This window comes from Apteryx mantelli, chromosome 10 (assembly GCF_036417845.1).
Source record: "Apteryx mantelli isolate bAptMan1 chromosome 10, bAptMan1.hap1, whole genome shotgun sequence".
In the NCBI taxonomy this organism is placed as follows: domain Eukaryota; kingdom Metazoa; phylum Chordata; class Aves; order Apterygiformes; family Apterygidae; genus Apteryx; species Apteryx mantelli.
In genome coordinates, this window is record NC_089987.1 from 21474486 (window position 1) to 21488071 (window position 13586).

The 13586-nt window shown below is 44.6% G+C and overlaps 1 protein-coding gene across 1 annotated transcript in view; it reads left to right on the top strand.

The window, feature by feature from the left end:
* Nucleotides 1–13586, top strand: part of NECAB2 (N-terminal EF-hand calcium binding protein 2) — a 123638-nt gene that overhangs the window by 70774 nt on the left and 39278 nt on the right. Inside the window, exons 4-5 of the mRNA XM_067302913.1 lie at nt 3967–3992; nt 8360–8457. Coding sequence (XP_067159014.1) covers nt 3967–3992; nt 8360–8457 — 124 coding nt within the window. The remainder of the gene's footprint in view (nt 1–3966; nt 3993–8359; nt 8458–13586) is intronic.

Consider the following 13586-nt stretch of genomic DNA (forward strand, 5'->3'; position numbering starts at 1 on the left):
CTCATTTCGCAGGGCTTCATGATACCTTCACCAGGGTGCAGCCACTGGAATGAATGGCTAGGGAAGGAGAAAGGGTATTTTCACTGGAGAACTTGTGCTTCATTTAAAAACTTGGTTTTGCAGCTGTGATGTTGTCGGAGCTGTCAAGGTGAGGAAGGCTGAACTGGTCAGCGCTTGGGATACCTTCAAGGCAAAGCGGCGTCGCAGAGGACGGTGCCCGCGAGTGCGGGGCCGCGTCGCCGTGCCCCTTCCCTGGAGTCGCGCTCGGGCTGCTGCAGCGCAGAGCCGCCACCTCCTGCTTCACACGGCTTAAAACCCAGATCCTGAACGTTTGCATCACACAATCCTCTTTGCGTAACCCATGGGGTTGTTAGTTACTAATGCCCTAAACTACCCACGTGCCGTGTAATTATTTTAATTATGCATTGCACTTGTCTTGCGTGTGTGTATTGAGTTGTGCAGCATTCCTGTCGGGCAATGAACTCCTTGTAAAACCAGTCCAGAAGAGGCTGCAGGTCAGTGAAGCTCCTGAGGTGCGCGCTCCTTCAGGGGGGAAATATTTCAGTAAATCCTGTGGGTAAGACTCAAGTCTTTCATGACTTCTCCTTATAAAGCTTTATCTGAACATTACAATATTTTTTATTAAGTCAGCTGTGACTTCAGGAAGTTCTTTAATTAGGGTTATGCTTAATGCAAGACTGCTTAAAATTAAAAGTAGGTTCTTGGCCAAGTTACACTCAAGCATGATTAAGTTAAATAATGCAAGGTTGCCAGGAAATAAAAGACCATTTTTGGAAACCGGAGATGAATTATTCCAATGCAAAGCCATAGGGAATACAAAAAAAAATTTTTTTTTTCCTCAGTAACTTGTGGTTGCAAAGCCGTAAACGCTTGAATAGGTGTTTATAAATACTAACTCTTTTTTGAAAAATATTATTTAAGTCCTTTGTGGGGATTGTTCATGTAAAAGCCTTTCCTGTGCACGTCTGAGAATATCAGTTGACTTCACAAGTTTTGTGCTGTTATTTATTAATCAGCCTGAGAAAGGTTTTCTGTGGTACTCTGCACGACGGTGCGACAGGGCCGGCCGACTCCCCGCCAGCTCTCCCTTCTGCTGACCTGCTTCTTCTCTTGTGTGCAAAGGAATAAGGGCAGAAAAGCTCCTTTTTACAGCATTTCTGACTAAATCCAAAAGTGGAAGAATAAAAATGGAGGGAACTTGTTTTTACCAGATGTCCTGTCTGGTTTTGTTGACTAAAGCGCTTTAAGCGTGAGTGGGGCACGGCAACATCTCCGAGCCCTCGCCGGGGCGCGCGCCCGGCTGCCCCGGAGAATCGCTAAGGCTCTGTGTAACCAACTGCTTGGACTATTCCATCCAAGCTGAGCTGACTCTTTCAGGTAGAGTTTCAGGTCTGCATCCTTACTGGAGTTATTGTATGAGAACGTGAAGGGGGGGAATTAGCTCTCAACAGCCCTGGAATTTTGTAGGATTCAATGAATTCCAGTGCATGAGAAGTATGAAAAATCCCAGAGAGAATTAAAGTGTCACTCTTCTTTCTTAAGTAGATGAACTTCTTTTTCTTCATCTTGGTAATAAGCAAGGCTCAAAAAATATTGCATTTTCAGCAAGAAAATGGAAATTCAGCAACTCCGCTCGCCTGCTGTTTAGACCAGTTACCAGGACCAAATGCATTGAGTAAAAATAGCTCTGGACTCGAGGGGGTGGTGAAAACAGGCCGACTGCTCACCTGCCTGAGAACAAATGAAACCTTCTGAAGGGATTTTGGAAATACTGATTTTTTTTATTTTTTTTTTAAGGGCAGAGGCAGGTGGTTGGCCTACTTGATGGCTTGCGTGAGAGTTAGTTTTCCAAAGAAATAAGTGCCTTTCATCCCCGGCTGAAGGCGCATCAGCATATTTGCTGCAAGCAGCTTCTATGCAGTGCGTGCTGCAACTAGGAGGGTGTCTTTTGTGTGAGCGCCAGGTGTGAGCCCAGGGACAACTTTTTCATACCATCACAGCCATGAGTGTGTTACCAAGAGGTGTGTGATGTGATGCAGTAATACATGCTTTTCCCGAGCGAGAGAAGAGATAGCGTAGCATCTTTCTGTTAGGGAGACTGTTGAATGGCGGAACATCCCAGGCATTGCTCAAAACATTTTTTCTTTCCTAAACAAAGTGGGAGAAGTCCTGATCACTCAGGAGTCTGCTTTATCCACAGAAATGACCACATGACAAATGGGGTGTCAGCAGTTTTGACTGTGGCCCGTGCCTTTGGAAGAGCTTGCGTGGACAGAGCATGAGGGTGCTGCCGCCAGCAGATGCGGAGCAGGGTCCCTCACGCTGCCACCCGGGGCTCTGCGTTTGGGGAGCAGCCGGGTGCAGAGAGCGCTGCCTCTTTGGGGATTTCCTCCCAAACAGCAACAGTGCAAAAGCAGTTATGCGTACACCTTTCTGCTTAGCTGTAGTGCATCTTGGCTAATGCATCTCAGAGATGTATTGCATCCACTAAAAAGCCAGCAGGGTCCCAGAGCTGCAGTAACTTGCATCCTCTCAGGTAGGGCCAAAACAGAAAGAAAAATCTCCTAAATTGGTCCCTCTGCTAAAGGAGTGCTTGCAGAAACTCGCTTGATAATGCTGTTTTGAGTGGGAAATGCAGTCTGTGTCCCCTGTCCCCTTGCCTTTTCTCTCCATGCAGTGAGGTAGCTCTATTCATGCAGTGTACAAGGCGGCTTCTGCTGCAGAAGATGGCAAAACTGCGAAAGATTTCAGCAGAAACAAGGTTTTCCATGGGTGCTTCAACTTGCTGCTGAGGGGATGCAGTTCTGGGTTGTAAATCATTGATGGTATGCCTCAGTGTGGCCTTTCTGCTGAAGAGCAAACCCGTATTAAAACTTCCCCGTGTTAAATTATGCCTTTAGAAGAGTGTAGAGGGACAGTAGTGAATGCAAGCTTTGGGTTATGGAGGATGGGAAGTATGCAGGGTAATACAGGCTAGAAATGCAGGCAGCAGGATTTCAGGGTCCACCAGCACTTGCAGAGAACGGCTGGGCAGTGCTGCTAGGGCTGCAGGAGCATTCGAGTAATGAAATCAGTGTTTCAGATGTCTCTTTTGCTAATCCACTTACATTGACAGGTTAGACAGATCAGAGATGAGTTTAGTTAAGGAAATAGCTTTTCAGGCCATAAATGGATTGATAAAATATAAGTCTATTAAGAGCTCATTCCAGGCACCTCTCGAGCCTGAATGGCATTAGTAATTGTGTGGGAATCTGAGTCTCAAATAGATTAAGGCAGTCTCTATTTCCCAAGCAGGTTTTCTTTTGGGACATCGTTATGTAAAGTAGACATTCACGCACTGAAGAGTAGTTGTGCAGTTTTGTCCAGAGGGAGCCCTAGGTAGGAGCTGTATTGAGCTTTTACGCCGAGTGCTAAGCCTCTCGCAAGCTGGGCAGGGTGGAATCAGGAGAATCGATCCATTTAGAAAAGCAAATTTTGCAAATGCTAAAAATAAAACTGTATTGCAAGCAAGCAGGAACAAGCACATTCCTGTGCCAGGAACGGTCTGGGGACCTGCTGTGGCTGCACTTGGGGAAGGTATCTGGGAGGAAGGCAGAGCTGTGCTGCTTCTGGGCTGGCAGTTGCAGAGGTGCCAAGCCACAGGTCCGCTCCTGGCTTGCATCGTTCCCAAAGGTTTAAGCAGGGGGGAAATGCAGGGGTCCCTTTTCCCTGCAAAGAACATCTAAAATGGGAACGGCAGCGGCCGGCCGCCTGCTGCAGAGGGTTGATGGGGTCGGTCTGACACGTGTGCCGAGCTCATGCGAGCTGCGAAGGCATTCGAGCCGCTTCTAGGGTCACCCCTGGGAAAATCCTAAGTATATGCTGTGTCTGCCCTTTATGTTAAAATCTTCTCTCTTTCTCTTTTTTTCCTGCTTCCTTCCCTGCCTCGCTCTCCCCCTCTTGCAGCAATGTGGACACAAAGGAGCTGTGTGGTGAGTACAGTCCTTCTCTCTGCGCAAAAGTGGTGGTTATGTGCCGCGTCTGTTTTCCAAGGATGCATGAAAACTGTCAAAAGCAAAGTTAACTCCTGTCTCAATGGGATAAACAGTTTCTTAGGTTGTGCCAGAAGAAAAAATAAGTATGCGTGTGAGTCTCAAAAAATGCAGGAACTGGGGCTGGTTAACAAGACATGAGGTAGCTGAAGGTGTCCCCTTTAGGCTGCTCTGGGCCCTTTTCTTCATTTTACTGCAACATAAATGGGCTCAGAGCTTGAGCATAACAACAGGATCCAGTTCAATAACAACATGGAGTTTAATTTCTGGCAACATCAAGTCTGCAAGCTCTGCTCTGCAGTTCAATAAACCAGTATCCCTTCATAATGCCAATAACGTGTTTATCCTTAGGCAAACCTGCCTGTTTCGCAGCAGGCTGTCTAAAATATATATAATCTCTGGTGCACCTTCCACAGCTCAGAGAAATTAAAGACTGAAAAGAAAATCCGCAGTAACACTTTGGCCCACACCTCCGCCAGAAAGGGATTATTTCCTGCAGGCATTTCTCAGGGGCTTTGTCTAGATTTGAAGCAACGCACGCGTGGGGCTTTGCTGCTCACTTGGGAACATTATTGTACGGATGTGCTGGTGTTAGGAGACATTTGCTGGGAGCTCAGCTTTTCTGGAGGAGATGGGGAGCTGTGTTGCCTTGCAAAGGCTTGGCCATCTCCTTTCCTTACCTCCTCTGAGAGGGTGTAGAAGAACATCTAAAGCACCTTTGCAGGTCCTCAGCATTTACCTTCATCACTTCACCGCTAATTACAGCGCTCAAAGGTCTAGGTGTGAATAGGTGATAGCAGGAAATGCAGACCCCGGCAGCTGCTCTCCGCAGCACGGTGCTTGCTGGGGTGTCCATACAAAACGGAAGGTAGTCTTTATTCTGGATACCTTTAACACTGCTCTTAAATAGTGAGAAAGTTGTGCAGGGTTTCCTTACTCCTGATGTTAAATGACTCTCAGTGGCCGTGCTGACACAAATTGCAGGGAAGAAGTCCTCGTCTTGGTTTAGCTGCAACCAGTTCCTAATTTATTTGGGAGCAATTTAAGCCACTCATTCTTCAATTTAGGCTGATGCAGTTACAGCTTCCTGCAAGAGTTTGTCTGCTTTAATTTAAAAATATAGATTACTTTAAAATGCTGGCTGTTTGTGTTGTTCATAGTTAGTTATTGGACCAAAAGATCCCAGAGGGGAAAAGCCTGAGCCTGAGATAATAGAGAAGAGTTGAAGTTGGGTTTCATTTCCAGCAGGTGCTCAAACACGTGTTTGCAAGCCTGGCTGTTACTTAGCAAGGGGGAAACGGGAAGAGAAAGCTGTAATTCTGGCCTGGCATTCAGTGGATGGAAGAATAACATCATTTTTTCATAAATCCCTAAGCCACCAATGTGAGATAAGATTGTAGGGAAAAATACTGCCTTTTTTTATTGGACCAACAGGCACGTTTTTGAGCAAACAGACCTCTTCAAGCCAGCATCAAAACCAGCAAAATTTCACCTAGTTGCCCCATTCATTCTCATTTTGGTACGTGAGAAGCTAAAGCCTTTATTAAAATCCTTTTGGTTTGCTGATGATATGGTGGGCTTTTGCCCGTTACTCCTTTCTTATTTAATTAGGCCTTCTTGTCAGCTGGCCCAAGAAACGAAAAAACCCAGGCTGTCCTGCAGATTTTGCCAGGGAAATCTGGGGATAGTAGCGTCGCTGTTTGACAACACTCTTCTTTTTTCATCAGTCTGGTAAAAACAGAAAATTAAATGCCTGTCATCCAGAGTGATCTCACATTAGTTCTGGAAATAGAGACTATGCAAAACTGAGTTGCCAGGAGCACAGAGAGAGAAACCCACCAGCTCATTCTGTGAAAAGCGAGGGGTGATCAGTCGGCTTGAGATCCTGGATAGATCATGTATCTGCTGAATACCTACTGTTGCCAGCAATGTGCTTTCTTATTTGCTTGCCGCTCTTCTGAGAATTGTTTTATATATAAAACCTCATCTTGGCTAAATGGAAACTGTCGTCTCTCTTTTGGAAATGGTTGCACATTGTAGCACGTTGAGAGCATCTTAAAATGGATTCCTTGGACTCTGCAGCTTATGAGAGAAATTTCATATGAATTAATCATTATCAGGTAGCATGCTGTAAAGCTCTGTTTCTTTCCAACAGTCACTATTAGAAAGAAACCTTTCTGGATTGTAAAGATAGCAGTCTGTTGGGCTCATAGCACCAGGCATCCATATTTAATTGTTTGGGAAATATCAATGTGTTAAAGTGGGAGGGGACGACACGTGAGACTGGTTGTCCCTGGCTCACCCTGTGGGAGGATGAGGAATGGTGCCAGAGCCGGGGCTTCCTCCAAACGCACGTGTCCGCCACTCAAGCGAAGTGCCAAACTTGGTGCACGTGGCCACGTCTTTCCTCCAGCTTTCTACCAGCACAAGCGTCTGTGGCCACGGAGGGAGCGGGGTCAGGAAAGCCGTGTGGCTGCAAAAGAGACGGCCAGGGTACGGAGCGACAGCTTTGCTGGGGAGAGGTGAGCGGGGAAACCCACCTCCTCCGCACGCTGGCCCCATATCACGGTGGCTGTACATCTCCTGGGCATCCATCCCGTTGATCTTGACATACGTGTAGGGGCCGTTAGCAGAACCATCCAGGGTAGAAAGCACCGCTCTCAGACCTTCACAGAGGTAAATAAGGCTAAAACCATAGAGCTGCATAGCTACAAAAAGTAGCAAAAGTCAGTGCTGTTCTCCCAAATGCTCACTCTCTTTGCACTCGCAAGACTTGGTCATCGTCAAGAGCCGTGCTCTGCCAAGAGAAGCTCATTTCTCCTGAGATGTATGAGCCCTAGCTTTTTATTTTAGGACTTGGAAAAATGGATTGCCTTTACTTTTAAAAATTGTTCAGTGGTTTGGTTTTCTTTCCCAGGTAAGGTAATAATAATAACAACAAAAGTAAGCATGCTGCCCCGAGAATAAGCTGTTTGGCTTGCAGCGGAACAGCAAGCAGCTGCTGTCAATCATGTTGTGACATTCCAGTTTCTGCCAAAATCATCTTCCCCTTGGATATGTTCTAAGGCCGTAAATAGATATAGCCACTTCTAATTAAGCCAAGAGAACCTAATTAGTGTCTAATTGTCTCCTGGAATTTATTTCTCGTTGAATTCCATAGCAGTGTCACCTCGAAATGAATCTTCAATTTTTTAATGTTAAAGAAAAGCACTAGTGGCTTTTAAGGAACAGCTTGTAACTGTAGTTTGTGTCAGTCACATAGCAACTGGTTAGCTTTGTGTCTACACTGCAAGCTTAGCTTCTCACTATTTCCATTGTAAACATCTAATTTCAGGACTCTGTAGCTCCACACAAAACCATGCCAGCGCTAAAATGTGTCTTAGAGCAATCGGTTGTGTATGAGCCCACTGATTTTAGCAATATTTTGCATCAGTGCAGAATAGCTGGGATTACTTGGCGTGAATCATCCCCTCTTGTAGGAAGCATGTGGGTGGCTCGGCAAAAGCCAAAGGCAGGTGGAGAGCTGGACAGACGCCAAGCCACATCGCACTAACCCATGCCAGTACAGATCCCTAGTTTCTTCAATATGGGGTCCACTAGGGAAGAAACATGTTTCCCAAACCTATATATATGTATATATAATTTCAGGAACCATTTTGTGTTTGTCAGGTTCTAGATTTTTTTTTTATCATGTTGTGATCCTCAGCATTTTGCAGCCACTGCCTTTTATCTTGTATTGTCACACCTTACAGGGTGGGGGAGAAACCTCAGACTCCTTCTGTGGGAAGGATTTGTGCTTCTGGGCGCTGCTCGCAGCTCTGTTCTCTTCCTTTTGAGGCGTATTTTCCTCCCTAAAGCCTGTGCAATCCAGGATTCTGTGCTGAGGTTCAAATGTGATGGGAATGTAGGGAAAGATGCAAGACCAGAATCTCAGCTTGTATAAATTGGTGTGAATCTGGTTGATATACCGATGCTTTGAGTGTTGGCAATAGGAGAGAAAGAGCTGAGATACGGTCAAATGCAGAAGTGGGCATGGAAATAAAGTGCCTGTTAAGTTGTTTTCAATGGAATGTACTGTGCCTTCTGTCTCTTTTTCACAATGGTCACAAATTTCACTGCAGTTGCCTCCTTTCCCACCTCTCGAGGCCAAGTTCTGGCTTTGACTCAGGTTATGGAGTATAAAAATGTAATTGAAATCACCTTCCAAATTTTTTTCCTTCCACCAAAATAGACTTTGCTGTGTTGCATAGCCTTGAAACATTCAGCTACATAAACGCTACCTGTCATGTCCCTCTTGGTTTCTCCAGACTATTTTGCCGATCATATGGGAGACTATGAAGACGTCTTGGCCTCGCTGGAGACGCTGAACCTCTCCATCCTGAAGGCGATGGACTACACCAAACGGGTGAGTCCTCCTTGCTTACCCTGCCTTGTGCTCCGTGGCCACAAACAGGGGGAGGAGCAGCATTTTCCATACGAAGATGTGTGTGAGATGGTGAGCTTGGAGACAAGGGTGAGCTTTTGAGGTCTCGCGAGCATGCCTCTCACTGCGAAGGTGCGTGAATTTTCTGGAAGGTGGCAGCTTGCCCGATAGCACGTCAGCAGTGTGATTCTCCGTGGTGGCTGTGAGATGGTGTGTTGAAGTGTCTCCTGGTGGATTTGTTCCTTCTGCTCCACTCAAGTACGTCGTGTTACTGTGGGCCACGTAGGTAGTGCAGAAACTGCATGCTCGGTAAGGAAGGTTACCTGCAGTACCACAGCGGTGAAGCAAATGTGATATTAACAGAGCAAATAAATCAGGTCTTCATCTTATTTAGCACAGTTGTCTCCTCTTGCCCTTGCGTTTGTATGTAAGTGGATTGTTGCAGTAACATGAAGACAGTGGATGTTTTATTAACAGCAGATCAATTTTGAAAATCTTAGGCCGGCTTGTGAAATCAAGGTACAAATTGCATGTGGAGTAGATGGTGGCATAGAGGTTTTGTGGCAGAGCACTGTATGTTGTCACGTGCCATGGGTTGCGTTCTGTGTTGCTGAAGTAATAAAATGCTGCAGTTGTCCTCAGATAATAAGGCATGCAGATCTCTTGGGTGGGATTTTGAATGCATAAATTCTTGTTAGCTTCATTGGAAGTGCTTTTGGAAACGTTGTCTTTTAAAGCTGCCATTAAATACAGCTTCTGTGTTAGAAGTCATACTGAGTTCCAGAAATATGGCGATTAAGGTTCACAGCTGATGTATTAGCAAATAGAGGGTTATGTGCTCGAAGGACTGGGGCAGGGGGATATGGACTATTTGTACATGCAAGCACCAAAAGAGATGCATAATGATGTATTTTATACATGCAGTGGGCCCCCGACTTCTTAGTAAACAAGCCACCATGTACCTTAATGAAACTGCTAATAACAGAGTATTAAAAAGTGACACTGATCCAAAAGCATACTGAAATTTAATTATGAGTATCTGGAGGATCTGAGCTGATCTACCAGATAAGCATCCCCACTGAGCAGTGAATGCTTTATTTGATATCTTACCATGAGGAGAAAAGTATTTATAGAGCTAGTGTTCCTTTTAAACCATTTTCCTGTTCTTTCCATATCATTTAATGAAGTAGCTGGATGTTACCAGTCATATTAATTATCTCAGAAATACATTAATTCTTCTACTACTTCTACCTTCAACCATATTTGCATCATGCGTTTGTGCCACTGTGAGAGAAAAGTAGTCTTCCCTTTCACTGATGAGTAATAATTTGGTACACTGAAAACTGAGCAAAGTAAGGAGGTTTTGCTTTTGCAAGCATCTTTAAGCACACCAAATTCAATTCCAGTCCTCCACTGAGCAATCCAAATTGAAATCTTCCTTCCATTTATCTTTGAAAGTAAAGGAAAACTCAAATTACTTCATATTAAAGATGTGGTAATGATAAGTTTTAAGAGTTAGAATGGGAAATAGCAAATTTCTCTCTCTCTTCTCTGGTTACTAAGTCAAGATCCCAATTTTCTAGGTTTATTTAAAACTGTTCTTTTTAATATTTGTGAGAAGGGCAGCATGATGGAAAGCAAACATACATATTTGACATGTTAATGCTTTGCCATGCTGAACTGAAGGCATAAATCTTTGGGCAAGCCCTAATCTGTCTGAAATGTTTGTGCATTTTTTTTGGACTTTGAGAGGGCAAAAAAAATCAGTAAAACTTTAATAGTTTTTCTTTTTTCTGGTTAGGTGCTAACTCTGTGTATGCCTCATATATATTTACTAATAGGAAATTTTTTGGCAGTCGGATTTGCAAACTTATCTTAAACACGTTAACGTGTTTAAGATAAATCTCAGTAATTCATTCGAACTATCTGTTCATAATCCTACTATCATTGCTTCTGAATGCGAGTTTAATATAGATGACTATTTCCTCCTCACATTTTGCAAGATGAGGATGGTTTATTCCCTGTTTATAAATCAGGAATCAGAGCATACAGGTATTAACTTCTGTAAGAAATCTGTAGCAGAACCAGGATGTTCCCAGTCTTCTACCTTAATGATAAGATCTTTCTCCTTCCTTTCAGATAAGGCAGATGAATCCTACCACAAATTACTGGTTAATTGAAATGTCTGAAGGTTAGCTATCTAAATCTGAGCTAGTCACCTTTGTCATCCTCTTGTAGTTCAACAGAGAGAAATAGGAAGATCCAGAGCATCGTTCATTTGGGCTGTGACCTGCTTTAGGAGGAAATGAATCACTCCTTGGAGGCATTTTTCTTCTGTGACTCTAAAGGATCACAGGACTGTTAAGGTCAAATGTAGACATCTTTCTTCTAAATGTCTAAAGCCAGGTGAGGCAAGTCCCATCCCAGCATCTCCTCATCATACACTTATTTAATCAGACTCTGTGATATGTTTCTCCTCACCATGTGGCAGACTTTTGGCAAGCAAGCAAACATAGCAAGAATTCTTCACAGAAAGGATCTGGCAAATAAGTATTTCATGAAAAACATCAGCTCCCTGCTGTGATTTGTGAACAAACTGGTACAAACCTCGTCAATGAATTATTCAAAAATAGTCTCTTTGTTCAAGCAAAAAAAGTGGAGGAAGGAAAAAAACCATGGAAAATAAGCTATCTTAGGCGGTAGAGAAACTCATCTTCAGTGATTAGATATGGCAGACTTCCAGACAGCATCAGAAGCTTTTCCAGAGTGCAAACCATTAATACTCTTAATTTTTTAAGATCCAAGATTTTTTATGATGTGTTTTCCCTAAAAATTGTATTTTCTTACTAGACTTTCCAGTTTTAGTGCCAGAATTGCCAAAATGGAGGTTCAGAAGAAAGCTTCTCACCATGGATATTCATAAAATGATATGGCTGAGGTCTGCTCACCAATTTCCAGTAAACATGTTTTCCCATTCTTCTCTTCAGCTCCCAGTGCAGGTTATTCATAGCGCTGAGGAGAGCTGTACTGGTCCAGCTCATTTTCCTTTTGGAGAATCTCTAAGCAAGGTATCCAAAGCATTATTGTCCGCTACTGGTTTAGCGATCCTAGATCTCACTTCAGCAGTTGAGGCTCACATGTCTAGAGCTGCTTGCCTATGGAATATTCTGCTGGTTTTTGGAGTGTGGATCAGGCTTTTGCAAACCACTGTGACCTGGCTTGCCCATCAGTTCAGGTGCTTGGTTTCAGAAAGCAACTGTGCAATTCTAGAAGTCCTTAGAAACTGCCCCCTCCTCTATCCCCCATTTGTTAGGAAACCACTGCTGATCGTTGAATAGACCAAAACCTCTGTCCTGATGAAAATGAGGGCCCTAGGGGTGGTTTTGTCTGCGTGGATTCCCTGGCTGCTGCTTCTTTCTCTCCCAAGAAAACTCCCCTGGTAAAAAGGCCCGGAGATAAATTTTTGTGTTTTCAGTGGTTTGTTATGACCAGTTTACTTAGAAGAGAATTTGATTACATTGGAATACTCTGAAGGCAGATTTCACTCCGAACAAGGTTTTCGAATTGAGTCTGCATCTGTCTGTACACTTGTTACCCATTGATTACACGTCCAGAAAGGGTGCGAGTCCTGCCATAAAATTAATAGTAAGAGGAAGGAGCTGCAGAGAAGATCAGTTGGCTCATTTAGGACATGTGCTGGCGAGCTAAGATTATTCCTTACAACTTTATTTCCTTGAGCCTCATCTGGATGCTTTCAAACATCCCATGCAAAATTGCTTCCCTTGCTCTGGCTAATCATGTCTCATTGCCAACAGATATTTCACTCACTTCAATTACTGTTGTTTAATACCCTCTTGTGCTACTCTACAGAAACACTCTTATCCAAGACCGTTGCGCTCGCGAGCCCCTTTGCACGGGAGATGAGAGCTGCTTAGACCTCACATGGGAGGCCTCCAGGGAGACCTTCGGGGCAACCTGGGGTGCCAGGGAACGAACCTTTACTGTGAATAAGGCAAGAAGGGGGCTAGGTGAAATGACTGTTTCCACTGGTGTCGCAGATTAAGACTAGGGATGAGAGGGTTACCGCAGAGCAGCTGCCATGCGGTAGCCTGCAGAGGTGTCTCAGGCCCCAGGCAGATGGTCCAGACTCTACTCTGGAAGCCCCTGGTGAGTCGTGGTCCCTGGAAAGCTGGCTGCTCACACCCCGCTGCCTTGTCTCCTTTGTAAGGCAAAGAAACTGTACAAAGATACAGATGGAAGTTGCATTTTAAAGGAACAGATGGCATCAAAGTGTTCCCTTGACTTGCCCTGATTTCCCTTGACTTTCATCCGTACCTAATATTGCTGTTCCATGTAGGCATCACTGCATTTATTTCAGTGCTAAGGGGAAAGGTGCTCACTGCAGTGTCTTGAGTGGCGAGCTGTGCTGCAATAAAGTAAGAAACCCGCACTGAGATGGTACGAGCGTGTCTTCCTATCCTTATAGAGCTAATTCCTTAGCGAGCTGAGGGAAAGCATTGGATTTTCTCCTTCAGTTGAGATATGCAACTCATCGGGACTAATGTGGCGGTGCGTGTGTCTGTTCTGTAGGAGGGTACAGTCTCAAGTGTTACTTATTACTCTTTCTTCAAGTCAGCAGAGCGGTTTCCCAGGGAGTTTGCATCCCTTGCCCTTCCTCTCACTTTGCAATATTAAATTGCAATAAGTTACAATAATTGTAAGCTGTGCACCTTTAAAGTAGAACTGACAGAGGACGCGGGCACTTTGTGCATGTGGATGATGCTCTGAAGCATCCGATGTCTGGGGCTGGAGGCAATGCTGGGACGGAGCCACCGCCTGAGATGCTCTCCTTGTGAAAACGGCCAGCGCTAGCTCCTGCGGGTCCTGAACGGGTCCCTGCCATGCAGATCTCCATCGCTCCGTCTCCTCTGCATGTAATGCTGTAACCAAGGACCCCTTGCTGATGTTAGGATTTTTAGGAGATATCTACATGCAAATACATTTTTAGAAACACTGAATCGGGAAAAAGACTACCAGAACTAGCAGGTTTTGGTAGGAGCTGTGTGCATTTTTGTATCCTTCGCTATGCAAACATGTCGCCATTTCTCTGC